The following is a 16,161-nucleotide window of genomic DNA, read 5'->3' on the forward strand; positions in this document are numbered from 1 at the left end:
ATAGGAATTAGCCAACTCGTAAAATACATACCTTGTGAATCCTCGTGAAATTCGGGTGGTTTATCAATGCAAAGGAGGAAAAAATAAAGAGCTCAGATGCAAAACCCTCTAAGTGCGTCTGACTTTTTTTATTGTAAATTAACATTTTTAATCAGACCCTGTTCATGGAACATGATCTTTACTTAATATCCTAATGATTTTTGGTATTTAAAAAATCAATCATTTTGATCCATACAATCAGATGGCTCTGGGCCAGATCCGTGCCAAAGTCGGCAGCTCTGGTGCGGATCCGGCCCAGAGTCATCTCTGCTGTAGTGTTAATTTTGTCACCTATTTTTAATTGAGTCTTAGTCTTGTGCTAAATGTCCTTGTTAGTTTTAGTTTAAGTCAACTAAAAGTCTCATCATTTTAGTCTTTAATCAAAACACAACTCAAGGTATCTTAGTCAAGTTTTAGTCAACTAAAAATCTCGTCATTTTAGTCTTCAATCAAAACACAACTCAAGGTATCTTAGTCAAGTTTTAGTCAACTAAAAGTCTTGTCATTTTAGTCTAGTTTTAGTCAAAAGAAAACTCAATAGTCAAGTTTTAGTTAAAACATTTTTGTCTTTTTTTAAATAAATAATTTCTGATATTTCTAGTAGAGACGATTGTAGACAAAAATTAGGAGAGATTTTATCTTCATCAACAATAATGTATGTTAATTTAGTTTTAGTTAGCGTTTTGGGACATCTGTGCAGTCTCGTCATAGTCTCATCTTAGTCATGGAAAAAAAGGTTGTTGACGAACATATTCTTGTCTCGTCTGACGAAATTAACACTACTCTGCTGTCTATTTTTGCTATTGTTACAAATATACCTGTGTGACTTATGACTAGTTTTGTGGTCCAGGGTCACATATAAATTCAAGACTTTTCAAGTTTCTTATCGTGTTTGACCAGCCAATGGAAGAAAGGGGATTTGTATGAAACATATTTGCAAGCAATAATTCATTTTTTTTACCCATTTGGTGACAGTATTGTTACGCCCAAGCAACCATTTTCCATCTAGGACAGACCCAAATATAGTTTACGAGTAACCCACTTCTAGCAGAAACCAACTTGAATTTTGTTACATGTTGTTTTTGCCAAATTGAGATGTTTGATATTTCATCATGTAAGCAAAGTCAACAGTGATTGTATATATTTAATTTACTTTTGGGCTATGGTTAGACGTCTATAACATTTTCACTGAGTCCAAATTTTGCCTTGTTTTAGCCTAGACGTCTGGGCTGTGTTCAGAGACGGCTATTAGAGTTCTTTTAAACGCAAAATTGCTTGATGGGCAAAATACCCATGAACCCGTGAAGGCAAAACCACAACTCAGCATGCACTTAATATTTTAGCCCCTTATATATACACTTTTACATTCGTATAAGTTTTAGCCCAAAATGTAACAATGACAAAAAGTTCATAATCATGTTAGTTGTTTTGAAATTGTCCTCTTCTCATAGTTGTAATATAAGCAAAGACAGTCACAAAGTCAAAAGGTGAAAGTTATATAACCTGTCAGACCTCAGCTTGAATCAGACCAAAACCACAGTGAAGATGATGTTTCACAGTCGCTCACAGCATCCATAAAAACCTCTCCTCTTTCTTTTCAGCAATAAATATCATTCTTATACGTTAAGGGACATTTCAACTGATCTGCAGTGACAAAGCAACCAGAAGATAAGAACCAGACATGACATTTTGTTTTTCTCTTTGTTTTTATGGCCCCTCTCACAGTGAAACTGAATTAATTTGGAAATATTCAGATTCACTTTCAGCGTGGACAGACAGTTGGATTCATGTCACATCATTCCTGATTCCTGATCAAAACATGAAGACAAATTCCAGTGTCAGATAGGATCATTGTGTGTTTTTATCTTCAATATGATCAATACAACCAGCACGTTTGATACAATCAACACAAACCCTATTCATGTGATCAAACGCCGTCTTGTGCTTTAATGTGAGGCTGAAGTGATCAAATCTAAACATAAACGCGTATATTCCCATCAGCACCACAAGGATCTTTTAATGAAACATAGATTTCATATTTTACAGGGTAGTTGTGTTAAATGACATACATTTTCATCACTGTGAGGACATTTTTGAAGCCCACATGTAGATTTTTTCACTGCCATGGATTTCATCATCATCTCCCCACACAGACTTTAACTGGGAAATGAATTCAAACTGAATCAATACGGCACGGTGAAACGGACTTGAGCGTAAATTGGGACACTTGGGAGACAGTAAACCTAAGCTACATCAACCAAGAGGCAGGAAATGTCTATTTAGGTCACCATAAACACATACATTTATATATACATTTGTATAGGCTTATTTGCTTGAAAAGGTTTGAAGTCTTGGGCTGCGTCTGAATACTGTGACTAACATGGATAGTATGAATTTGGACGTACTACATCCGTGTTGATACATCACGTGACATACATCGTCATAACTAAAAGTTAGTCGTTAACTGAAATGACGTTAAACAAGTGCAATTTAACCACAAGGGACAGCTGTTAAATATATTTATTTGGGTGATTCTCGCGAAATTAGACTTATGAGGTGTCATGAAACATTTTGATAATAAAAGTAAATGCTATCAAAATAAGAAGCATACAGTTATAAACATCTCTTCATGTTCTATTTTGCACATGATTTCAAATGACATCATACAAACCAATTTTGTTGTTTTTTCCACATTTAAGGGGAAAATTTTCATTACCGCAACGTGTCCATGAAAAGCTTCAGTGCATGTTATACTATAAACATTTACAGTAAAGAAACATGTGGTATTTGGTGATCATTGGTAAATGTAGAGACAATAATAAGGAATATAAATGTGTCCAAGACCAATTTTCTCATCCGCCGCAACCATTTTCAATCATTGTTTAAGCCCTTAAGGAACTAACATTTTTTTTTAAATAGTTGGAAGGGACATAATTGACTGTGACACTCAAGATGGATACCAGGTAAGCAGTTCTTATTTTTTTTCTCCAGATAAAAGTTGAAATTTTGTTTGTCATAGTACCTAGACAAATTTTTAGTTCTCATTACCAAAACATGAGTTTGTAAATGCATACATTTAATTTAATATCATGTTGCGGTAATGATAATTTTTGATAATGATAATCTAAAAAATTTAAATAATTCGATAGGAAAAGTTTTTTAAATCCACAAAAAATAATGGTTATAGTAAGTTCAGACCTTAATCTTATATGTGCAAAAAAAATTGGCTTAAAGGGCTTTTTAAAAATTCTGATGCTGGACACCTTCTAACTGCGGGTTCACACCAGATGCAAGTTTAGATAACATACAACGTCAATGTGCAAAGACGCGATCAGATGCGTCCTCGCGTGGGGCGATGCGAAAGACGCGATATGGGCGGCGCATTTGCCAGAAAGCATGCACTATTCGCCTCAAACGCGTCTTCGCCCGATTTGATTTCGTGAGAATCACCCATTTGCAATTGAGCCGAGTTTGATGCGTAAAATATGCGCCTACAGCGTCTAGTTTGCCACTTGAACATTTTAAGTTTACTCGCTTCATTTACACGTGAAAGATGCGCGTGAAATTCTAGTTATCGAGACTTTCACGAGGAAATTCGCATCATGGTAGGCCTTCTGCCACTCTGCTCGCTTTCTGTAATCACGTCGCTACTAGAGAAAGCTCCTGATTGGTTAACGCGGCACATTTTTCCGCCAAAGTTCAAATTTTTCAACTTGCGCATTTCCCGTGGCAACGCTCAATTCTACCACGCCAAACGCCTCATTCGCGCCGCCAGAACTCCAAACGCGCATCAACACGTCTTTAAATTGACTTAACATTGAAATCACTCGCGCTTGACACCTCTACCGTGGCTGGTCTGAACGCAGCATTACCGCATTTGGGCATTTTTTTATAACAATAATGCCCCTCTGGTGCTCACAGGATAGAAAGTGTCCATCGAATGAACACTTCGGGATCTTGCCGGAAGTAGTAGGTCATCCGGGTCCTTTTCGCCTACTGTTTTTCGAATACTATGATGGTGAAATAATAGTACATTTACTAAGTGTAATTAAATATAGACGGTTTCAGCAGTAACAACATAAACAAGCGGCGTTCGTGGTCAACACGTAACTTCCGGTAAACTCGGCTAAGAATAAATAACAACAAAGTCCTTTTAAAGTAGCTTATTTATATAACAAGCAAAATAAACAACTCCAAACATTTGTGATTTTCGACGAGGTATTTGTTCAAGAGTTCAAAAAACCAGAAACCGAAAGTAAAGTTATGACGTGTAATCGCGTCACTGCACGTGCGTCTGATGAAACCGTCTGGACTTTTGTTTCACCTTGGCTTTGCACTTTTATACAAATGCATTTCTCTCAACACCAAACAGTTTAGTGCATAATAAAAGGTGATCGAAAAGTGTGATAGATGCATTATGTTGATGCCGGTACAAAAATGCTTCTCTAAGCTTCACGGTGTGAAGCAGCCGCTACATACCGGCGGTCTGCCAAACTGAATACAAATGCATATATAAACAACCGAGAAAAGAAGCAAGCATCATTTATTTCTCCTCTGTACCCGTTTCACAGATTCCTCTTGGCCGTTGATTAGACACCACACATTGGCTGGGTTTACACTTCCTGCAGACTTGGACCCCTCCGATCGGCCACACAATAGGATGGTTCACGTGCCAGGTAATTGGCGTCTGTGGGGGACAGGTGCTCCCACAATGCACTGGGGCTTTCTGCCGAGTCTCCTTTCACATGGCTATAATTACCTAATTGAAAAGCTCACTGGGGGGAAATAGGAGAGAGAGAGATAAGGTCTCTTTCTCCAAACCGCAGGCTGCTTTTTTGTTGACTCGAAAAACATCTATTTGTTCCCACTTGAGGTAAATATTGTCCGAGGGAGAAATGATGGGATGGGAAGGGAAGCAAAGATAGGGTGTCTATTGTAAACGAGGGGCTGAGTCAATGTCTAATGGATGGCATACAGATGAGGACACGTACAATAGGCCTGAAGGTTTTTTTGTTTTTGTTTTGGGATGTTCATTTTAAACCGAAGCTATTGATAGTTGACTTGGATGCATGAATATGATTGCACATTATGATAGAAGAAGCTCACAAATGGCCTTTTATGAAAACATTTATAGGATAACACACTATGAAATCAATCTCTTTGAGTAATTTGTCAAGTCATTATGACCACAAAGTAAAGGTTGCCAATGCTTAAACAAGAAATAATTCATGATCAGTGAACTTCACAAAGTGCCCTAAGTGATCGTGGATTGAATGCTGGCATATAAATTGCATACTCATTATTTACTTTAACACGTACCCTACTGCATGTTTGTTTAATTAGTACTTTGCCTTATAATTTAGTTGCTTATATGGAGTATTCCCAACTGCTCACATTTTCCATGTTTAAATCCATTCTGCACATTTTCCTCAAAGTATCAGCGCAGAAAGTCCACATATTTATCTAGACCTGCTAAAATGCTCAGATATGAATAATGTTGGGAAAAAATCCATTATTTTTCTTGCTTGTATCACAGAATAAGGCTCAAAAACATTAGGAAAAAACTTATGGCCAGAACAATGCTGCACCCTGGTGGATGTAACTACATATTTTTTTTATCTGTTTGATCAATTTAGATCAGAGGTTTTTCACTTTTTTTAGGGCAATGATGAACCTTTATTGGATAGAGAAAATCAGATAAAGACAAAGATATATGACAAAGATATTAAAATAATCATTTTTGGTATACACATTCATACTCATATGCTGGTAAAGGTAGGGCGGGACTTGAAGTCGGCCATTGAGAACTGATTGGATCTTTGGAAGTTGGGTCGTGTTGCTACTTGCTAATAGGCTTGTTCCACTTCATACGGCTCTGCTAGAAATGATAGGCGGATGACGTGGTACCGCGAGAGCGAGACGAAAATAGACTTCGTATGAGTTCTCTAATCGCTCTCGCGATACTTTGACGTCATCGGGCTGTCTGTTCTTGTGGCACCACATGAAGTCGAACAAGCCTAATCGCTGCGATCTTTTCCTAGGCCCCGCCCACCTGCCGTTCCTCGTGGCCGGAAGTTAAAAAAGATCGCTTCAGGAAGGGGGGAGTTTTGTGTTTTTGAAAAAAGATTATAAGGGCATATTAATTTTTAACAAACAATGAAGCTCACAGATTTGTAAAAAAAATACCCCTATATTTCATATAAAATGTACATTTTTAATTTTAATTTAATGGCGATTTTAATAGATTTAATGTGAAATCCTTCATTTTAATTAAGTTTGAATTTCTTATTATTAGCCTATTAATGCATTTTGTATAATTTCTGATTTAAATAAATATAATTCTAACAATATTTAGAAGACCTCCAGTAATACCAATACAGACTCCATGGGACCCCAGACCCCCTGTTGAAGACCCATGATCTCGATTCTATATGGTCTTGGTGTCAAGGGTGTAATTTTGTTTTGAACAGTGGAAGAGCTGTAAATGTTTTTATAAAATATTGTATAAATAGTTCTTGTAATATTGTAATTGCTGGTTTCAATTACTTGGATTTACCTCACACCCATGGTTGGGTACAATATGGACAAACCCAACCACTAATTTAAATGAACGTACACTTTAAAAATTAAACACAGCATTGGGTCAAAAAGGGACGAGCACAGCAGCTGGGTTGAAATTATCCCAGAAAATGTTTATATTTGACCCAACAATGTGTTAAAACAACCCAGCATTTTGGGTTGAAACAACCCAGCAGGTTGGGCTTGTCCAATTTTGACCCAAATCCAGCATTTTTAGAGTGTAGAAAATATCCATATTCAACCCAACTATGGCTTGAAACAACACAGCATTTGGGTCTTTATGCCAGTGATAAATATGGTTGCAATATTTTGTTTGGTATTCATGTCAAGCTTTTGAGCTATTTTGTAACAACAGTATATTTATTCCTTTTACCATCTGTCACTCCTAATTATAAAGTCCCACAAAAATTGGCTCATCACAAGACTGAAAAATGCCCTGTGGGGACATAAGCCGGTGTTTCAAGTCCAACTGCAACGATATGCAAAATATGAAGCTTGGCGTGTCAAACAATCAGAGAGGCACTGAAGAATTTAATGAAACAAATATCAAAGTTGGGTAATGTGCATAGCAAACATGCACTTGGTTTGGCTTTATTCTGGTATGCGCCCCAGTTTTCTTTGTTGTCGAATATCTAGACTTGGAAATGTCACTTTATAGAAGTAAAATGGGCCGTGAATGACAATTACTTCACTTTCTTGGCCTCCAGCTAAAGTGATATTCCTTTTGCCTCGGCACTGAAAAAAGTCTTCACAAGAAGTGTAAATGAGTAACAAAGTCATGAAGTCAAATATGTTGATAGTTTTACTTTACATGAATATCATCATTTAAAGGTCCAGTATGTAGATTTTAAGCAGCATCTAGAGGTGAGATTGTGAATTGCAACCAACAGCTTAGTGCAGTGGTTCTCAAACTTTTTCCTTTGCGGCCCCCCCTTGTGTACGGTGCATTCCTTTGCGGCCCCCCCAAAGATCATTTATGACAAAAAACTGTTCTGAAATGAATGTATTTTATAAAATGTCATAAAACTGGGGCCCCCCTGGCACCTTCTCGCGGCCCCCTGGGGGCCCCGGACCCCAGTTTGAGAACCACTGGCTTAGTGCACAGTTTACCCCTCACTTTCGAAACGCATAGAGCTACGGTAGCCGCCACAGGACAAAAACCTCATCGCCTGAGACAACAAAGTGACAAAACGCACATTATAAAGTAGTTTGTCCGTTTAGGGCTACTGTAGAAAAATGGCGGTGCGAAATGGTGACTTACATGTAAGGGGACCCACAGTGTATGTAGATAAAAACGGCTCATTCTTTTTTAGTTAAAGGCGGGGTGCATGATTTTTGAAAAACACTTTGGAAAAGGGAGTCGGGCCGAGTACCAAAACTAACCTACATCATTGCATGGGTTGTTTATGTGTGGGGCGGGTCTATCAAAAGAAGGTCCAGATTCTATTGGGGTATCAACATTGGCTTTCAGAGATCATGCACCCCACCTTTAAAAGGGACCGGGGAATTGGATCCATGCATAACGGTGAGTAAATGAGAGAATTTTTTTATTTTTGGGCAAAAACTAAATATTTTACACAAACACATAATTACATTGTCAAGTATGTCCCACATTATGTCTGCAATACATTCAATAACGGTTTAACAGTATAAATAAATTTAAAGCAAATACCGCCCCTTACGAAAATTAACCATGTTTTTTGTGTAGTAACCATGTTTTTTTTTTTTGGTGTATTGATTACTATTAGCAAGACCATTGTTTTACTACACTAACCATGGTTTAACTATAGTTTTGAAAACCATGGGTATTTTGTGGTAACCATGGTTTTACTACAATAACCAGGTTTTTGGGTTTTAACTGTAGTAAAACCATGGTTATTTTTCGTAAGGGACTTTAAAACGTATCAGTAGAAATGCACATTTCATTTTTACTTTGTGTGTAAACATCAACCCATTAAAACTTCAACTAAGGCCACCATCCAGTCTTAAGTCCAGTAAATCTGCCCCAGCAAGCATCAGCCATCATTTCACTGTTTAGGTTAACTATAAACCAGGTATAGTCTGGCTATAAGGAAAACACATCTAGATAAAATAAACTTGAATTTGGTCGTTTATGCAAAAATATCTTGCAGGATGTGTCTATTAGGTTTTCACAGACAGCCCAAATTTTGCCTTGTTTTAACCTAGACATATGTGCTGTGTTTGACGCCTATTTTAAATGCAAAATTGCTCCCCGGGGCACTGCCAGGATTTTAAGCCTAGATCTGACTGCCCAGACACGACTGGTACAGCAGTTGTGCTTTTATCCAGTTTCTGCGAATTCATTCCCGCTTTTATTCAGCCACTTCTCAGCGTCGCTCTTATCCACCCGGTGCCGTCGCTCTCCGAATCCTCCTGACAGACTTTCCGAGCCCTCTGGTAAAAAAAGAACTCACTTTTCCACAGTACGTGTGCGTGGTTGTGTTCAGCTCTATTTCCAGGGGTAACAAGAATGACCTCAGAAGATCCTCTCCAAATATGTACTGCCAGAAAAAAAGAGGGAGTCCAGATGTAAACGTTGCAAAAGTTACAACTGGAAGTTTGGCAGGTAACTTACCTGTTTGAAAGCTTGATACACAGCTTTGAAGGCTGGCTGTTTGTCGTTGTGAAACACTCCTCTGTTGCCGTGTAGGGTGACCACGCCCTCCTCCTCAGCCGGGATGCAGTTGCTACCGTAGATACAGTGGTCGGGACGATAATTCCAATGGCAAGGAAAAACAAACAGCATCTCTGTTCGGACACACACACGCATCTGTTACTTAAATATGGAAAGCCATAAAGCTACGCAAATTTTGTTTGATGTAGGAAAAAGGCGTACCTGGATTGTAATGAAAGATGATGTTAATGAGGTCTTGGTCACCCCAGGTTATATTAAGCTTATATTTCTGTAGTAAAGGCATTAGTAGCTCATCCCAGTGAAGACCAACAGAAGTCATGTCATTCTGTTTATAAAGACGGACGAAAATACACAAACAAAGGGTTAAAGTATGTAAACTTTATAGTTTTTTTTACTCTCAAGCTAAGTAAAAGATTGTAAGGAGAGCTTTGGCATCCTCTTCTGGACTAAAATTGAAATACAAGTGTACAAAATGAACAAGCAAAAGGCATGTAAGATGCACAAAGCTGTCTTTGTTTGTGGGCCTCACCTTGAACTGTGCCATTCGCATCCGGGTCAAATTCATCAGCATTACGCCTGAGTTGATGCCTGTTTTTCCGTAATACGGATGACGGGAAAAGCGACTGTACCAGGCAATCCGAGGTTCCTCGTGTTCTGGTGCCATAGCTACCAACTGAGCGGAGTTAAAACGTGCCAACGTGTCCCAGATGAACTCTACAGGCCGTAGGAAGAGGACATCGGTGTCCACATACAGTAAAGAGTCCACATTTCTCAGGATCATCTGTACAGAAGATGGAAAACGCGCATTTTTCCCAACAACTTGTGATGGATTGCAATATTAGTGAGTGGATATAAAAAAGGCCCTTATGTTAATAAGAAAGTGTTATATTTATGGCTTGTTTTATGTAAATGAGGCTGCCGCTGCCCCCTCATTTACTCATAAACCATACAGTAATACTCACTGGTAGGAAGAGTCTCTGGGATGCACACGGCTTGAAAAGCTGACTCCACTCTTCGTGGTGGTCATTCGGGAATGAAATGGGGTGAACAACATAGCTGAATTTCAAAGAAATGAAAGCTGGCCAGGAATCCAACTGTATAAGAGGAAAATGGGTTAATTTTTTCTCTCGTTACAGTTTCTCAGTGACTTTAAAGGTGCCAAAGAATGCATTGAAATAATATTTTAATTTGGCTTTATTAAGTGCAGAAATTATCCAGAGATGGTTTTACATGTCCATTTACAACCCTAGGATTTGCCTTTAGAATGAAATAGTCTGCTATTGCCTTATTTGGAAGGGTCATGAATAATAATGTTGAGCTCTGCTCTTATTGGCTGTTTCACAGAGCAGCTCTTTCAGTAGCTCTGTTTGTGTGTAAACAGACCTTATGTTTGATCCCTGTATTAGAAAAAGTAAGTTTCAGTGTTTTTTTTTTATTTGTACCGGCAAAATGTAACGTAAATTCAATAGTAGAACTTCAGGCTAAACGCTAGCATATAGCATTAACTAGCATTTAGCGCTAACTCAGCAGTCACAACTTTGCTTTTAGCATTGTAACAACATTGTACTTAATTTAATGTGTCATTTAATTTTGGGGGCGTACATCTTGACTGTAATTTCACAGTCTGTGTTATGTTGAGATTGTTTTTTTTTCCAGCTGTCTTTTGCATGCACAAGGTTTACATAAGAATGAGGAACAATCGCGATTGACAATCACGATATGTCATTACCATGTATTATTTATCTACGCCTGGGTAAATACAGTATTACATTCTACGGCACCTTTAAAAACTTCTGTGTTTTAATGCTGTAGCATTAAAGCTCTCTTAGTTTGTTTTAAATATACATTTCAGCATATAGTGAGAATTTCATAAACATTAGAATCATACTGACCGTTGCCTTAATGCTAGCGTGCAACTGATCCTCTGCAAAGATGTGAAATCTCATGGCTCGGCTGCTTAGCATGGCTGCCGTCTTGAGCATGTTGACCGCTTCTCTTCGTCTTTGTCCGCAGGCCACCACTGCAAGGTGCATCGTTGTCGCATGCTGTCCAGCAGCATTCACTTTGTGTTTAACATCCCTGCAAACAGGTCATCAGATTAAGGATTAATCCTCATAAACAGGTTACTATAAAGATAGATGGATTAATACTTCCCCCCAAATTATATCAATTCTTTGGGTAATATTTGAAGTCAAATCCAGCTGCCCAGCTATGAGCACACTTATGCAGGGTTCACACCAGACGCGGTAGAGGTGGCAAACGCGAGTGATTTACATGTTAAGTCAATGCAAAGATACGATTAGGCATCCTGTGGAGCAGATGACGCGTTCCGCGTGAATTGAGCGTTGCTGGGGGAAACGCGCAAGTTGAAAAATCTGAACTTTGGCGGATTGCCGCACCGTGTTAACCAATCAGGACCTTGCTGTAGTAGTGACGTGATTGCCAGAAGCGAGCGGAGTTTCAGCGGAGTCTTAGAAGCCACTCCCATAACGCGAATTTCCGCGTGAATGTCTCGAATGACTAGAATTTTACGTGTGAATGAAGCAAGTAAACTCAAATGTTAAAGCGTCCAACTACGCACGAATAGCGCGTGTTTGCCGCTTTCTACTGGCGGCTGGTTTGAATGCAACATTATGGCGCACGTGAAATTCTAGTCATTTGAGACATTCACATGGAAATTCGCGTCATGGGAGGGGCTTCTGCGACTCCTCTGAGACTCCGCTCGCTTCCTGTAATCACGTCACTACTACAGCAAGGTCCTGATTGGTTAACGCGGCGCGGAAATCCGCCGAAGTTCAGATTTTTCAACTCGCGCATTTCCCGCGGCAACGCTTAATTCGCGGGGAACGCACCATCAGCGCCACGTCATCTGCGCCGCAGAATGCCTAAACGCCTCTTTGCATTGACTTAACATGTAAATCACTCGCGCTTGCCGCCTCTACCACGTCTGGTTGGAACCCTGCATTAGGCCTGGTATTTTTTGGGGGGTAAGACAACTCAAGCATGCATTTTAATCTGGATCTAAGTATAAGCCTTGTTTGTAAAACTGGGCCTTAGTGTTTCAACACTCTCAGAAAAGAATGTACAAAAGTTGTACCTTTTTGTCACTGGGACAGTACCTTTTCAAAAATGTCCCATTTAAGTACAGATATGAACCTTTGAGGTCCCAGCATGTACCTTAGGAACCAATGCGCTTCTTAGGTACAAAAGTGTACTTTTTGAAAAGGTACCACCCCAGTTACAACTTTTGTACCTTCATGTACCTTTTTTCTCAGAGTGAATCAAATCAAACTCGGATCTTATTATATTTAGTTTTGCATTTAACATTACATCATTATTGCATAGACCAACATGACTTTGTTCTGCTGAACACAAAGGAAGATATTTGTAATAAAGCAGGAAACAAAAGCACCATTGACTTTCACAGTAGGAAGAAATACTACTAAATAAATGAAAACAGGTTTCAACAACATGTGGGTGCAGTAAATGCTGACAGAATTTTTATCCCTTAAAATCCTACTGGAATAAGACCAAAAACACACATCAAAATAAAAAAAATTGTTGTAATTGTAAACAGCGGATGGTTCATGTTGTTTGTAATGTAAACTTTTATTTGTATTGTTTTTCAGCAGCGATATATTATTTTTGTCCACAGTGTTACCTAACCCTAACCGCAAGTATAAATCACCTGAAACACAGGTGTGTGCGCGCGAGAGGTGTGATCTATTTCGTCAGTACCCTCCATCTACAACTCTTTCGACACTTGAAACTGCCAGCCCAGGGCACATCTATTAAAAGTACACAGGTAGGTGTGAGCACTTTCATCTACAAAAAGTTTCACAAGTCAGTGTGGAATTACACGCGCTGTTATCACGTGCGTTTCACAAGCGTCCGACATTTCCGGTTCTCGTGACCCCGTAAATAATGCATTCGAATATCCCGTTTTCATACATAATTATAAGTGACCAATTTCATAAAGAAATGACTTATTTCAGTCTGTACACAAAAAAGGCCCCTTGCAAAATGAACAGTGTTAACTATAGCAAGAATAGATTTTGTTTTGGTTTTTACCATAGTAAAACTATGGTAATCGCACATTTACCATGGTCTCACTAAGTTACAGTAACCATAGTTTAACCATGACGTTTGTAACATTAGTTAAACCTTGGTAACTATAGTCAACGTTATCAAAAACATGCTTACTTTTTACTTTCACCATGGTGAATTTCCTAAAGGAAACGCGTAACATCAACGCTAAAACTGCTACAAAAATCACTGTGGTGAAACCGTCTTTTAAACAAGCTAATTCATGCAAGATATCGAGATGAGTAAGCCAATGAATAAAATAAATCCGATTACCCGAATCTGTGTGACCCTGCTGCAGTCGCGGGTCGTCGTTTTGCTTTTGCTCTTGCTCTGTTGAAGTTCCCCACGGGCATCTTAACTTCCTTTAATCCGGCTGGATAAGTTTCTGGATCGTGTTTACTGAACACAAATATTAAAGAGAGAAGGGCGATAGCCATGCACAAGAAAAATGTACGAACATACATCCGCATTATAAACTAAGTTACACAGATCGTGTTTTCACTTGAAATGTGTACGGCGTGATTTGTGTATGAACTCGCCCACTGACGACCACCACCATCCCCCACAAACAAGATCTTCCCCATAGATCCATTGGGAGGACCAAACCTTTCTGTATGTTTTGCTATATTTTGTTTATCCCTGTTATAAATACAGTAAGAAATGTTAGTACTCTTTGCTAAAAAAAAACAACAATAGACATTTTTATGGTTTTCATTATAAACTATCTGCTGTTTGCCATTAAAACCATTACAAATGTCTTAAATTGTGTGTTTTGGGTCTTATTCCAGTAGGATTTTATGGTGATTGGTTCCCATCCACCAGATAACATCCCACAAATAAAACCCAACAGATTACCAGTATAAACTCACAAAGATCATTATAGTTTTTATTAAAACCCAATACAATTCTCATTATAACCATTAAAGGTCCCCAGTGCTTCTATTAAAGGATTACTCCACTTTCATAAAAATAAAATCCTGATAATTTACTCACCCCATGTCTTATCTAGTGAAACAATTTTTGATAATAATAATACAAAATAAGCACTTTTAAACCACAACTTCTCATCTTGCACTAGCAGTGTGATGCACCAGCGCTTTTGCATAAGCATGTCGAAAGGTCACGCGTCAATATGTGAAACGCACATTTGCGGATCCATTTTAAACAATAAACTGACCCAAAGACATTAATTAGTAACATTCCACATACAACAACATCAAAACGGTCCTCTTTCTCTACACTTGTAAACGCTAGTTTTGCATACGTCATTCGACATGCTTACGCAATTACGTAAGGTCACGCTTGCGCGTCACACGGCTAGTGCAAGACGAGAAGTTGTGCCCTATTTTTTATTTTTCTTGCCGAAAATGACAAACGTTTTGCTAGGTAAGACCCTTATGCCTCGTTTGGGATCGTTTAGAGTCCTTTGTAGTTGCATTAAAACTGTTGAGGTCCAATAAAGTCTATTAAATTGAGAAAAATCCTGGAATGGTTTCCACAAAAAACTAAATTCTTCTCAACTGAACAAAGAAAGAAATCAACATTTTGGATGACATGGGGTGAGGCAGTTTTCCTTTAAACTACTTGTAAAGGACTTTTAATGCTTATTTTAATAGTATTCAATTACATTACTACGTGATTTCTTTTTTATGAAAGTGGAGGAATCCTTTAATCTAGAAAATGGGAAAAGATCAACCCAGTAACTTAGATTTGGTAAACCATTCTCTGGAAGCATGTGAAAAATAGGTCATTGAAATTTGGCTCCCCTTGTGATGTCAGAGGGGGATAATACTGCCCCTTAATCTACAATATCCAACCGGCACTGGCATTTAGTGCAGATATCAGCTCATTTGCATTTAAAAGGTCACACCTACAAAGTGGCAATTTTAACATGTTATAATAAATCATCTATGGGCTAGAACTTCATATACACACTCTGGGGACATCAAAGATTTATTTAACATTTAAAAATCTTATGAAATGTCCCCTTTAAATGCATTAGAATAACTGGTTTCCAAGTTTTTTCAACAGGGATGTACTTTAAAAATATAAATGAATAAAAAAAGTTGCAAAAGCTTCCATTGCAAATACCATTATGAACCATATGCTGTTTGCCATTAAAACTATTACAAGATTCCTTTATGTATAGTGTTTTGGGTCATATTCGTATAGTCATGGCCTATTGGTTCCCATCATCCCACTAAATAAAACACATTACCAGCAGACCATCATAGTTTACATTAAAACCAATACAATTCTCATTATAAACATTAAATGCATGAGATGTTTGAGATGGTTTCTTTTGTTTTTTTTCTTCAGCAGAGATGTAATTTTAAAATAGTATATTTAAAATAGTTGCAAATGTTGTAAGGGCTAGCCATTTCAATGTCACAGTATTATGAATATTCAAAATATTTATTACTTGATATCTTTAGATATCCCCGGCCTTTCTGTTCTTGTCTACCAGCCAAGCAGGTTTTCTATATCAAGTTTCAGTAAAGAACAAATCATTAAATATTTCCTGGTGTACAAAACATTTGCGCTGCTAATGCAATGTTCAACCACTGAGCAATACAGAAACACTGTACAGGAAAACAATGTTTTGTTAGAAACAGTAAGACACTACTGTTAGCTTTAAAGAAACAAAGCATACCTTTGTGTTTAAATGAACTCAAATGTCCAGTATTGCAACACAGTCTCTCAATGTTTAAAGGTCCACCGTAAATAGTTTCATGCATGCTACAGAGAACTGAAACTGACAATGATGTTCATCAGACGACCTCAATCTGATGATCACGTCT

The 16,161-nt window shown here is 38.1% G+C and overlaps 1 protein-coding gene across 1 annotated transcript; it reads right to left on the bottom strand.

The window, feature by feature from the left end:
* Positions 1–8,001: 8,001 nt before the first annotated feature.
* Positions 8,002–16,064, bottom strand: gxylt1b (glucoside xylosyltransferase 1b). The gene is made up of 7 exons (XM_065289802.2): positions 13,634–16,064; positions 11,167–11,353; positions 10,237–10,368; positions 9,804–10,055; positions 9,476–9,599; positions 9,215–9,387; positions 8,002–9,140 (listed from the first exon to the last, which is right to left on the bottom strand). Exons 1-7 carry the CDS (start codon positions 13,828–13,830, stop codon positions 8,979–8,981), a joined length of 1,227 nt encoding a protein of 408 aa, XP_065145874.1. The 5' UTR covers positions 13,831–16,064; the 3' UTR covers positions 8,002–8,978.
* Between the last annotated feature and the right edge of the window lie 97 nt (positions 16,065–16,161).

Source organism: Paramisgurnus dabryanus, chromosome 1 (assembly GCF_030506205.2).
Source record: "Paramisgurnus dabryanus chromosome 1, PD_genome_1.1, whole genome shotgun sequence".
NCBI classification, from domain to species: domain Eukaryota; kingdom Metazoa; phylum Chordata; class Actinopteri; order Cypriniformes; family Cobitidae; genus Paramisgurnus; species Paramisgurnus dabryanus.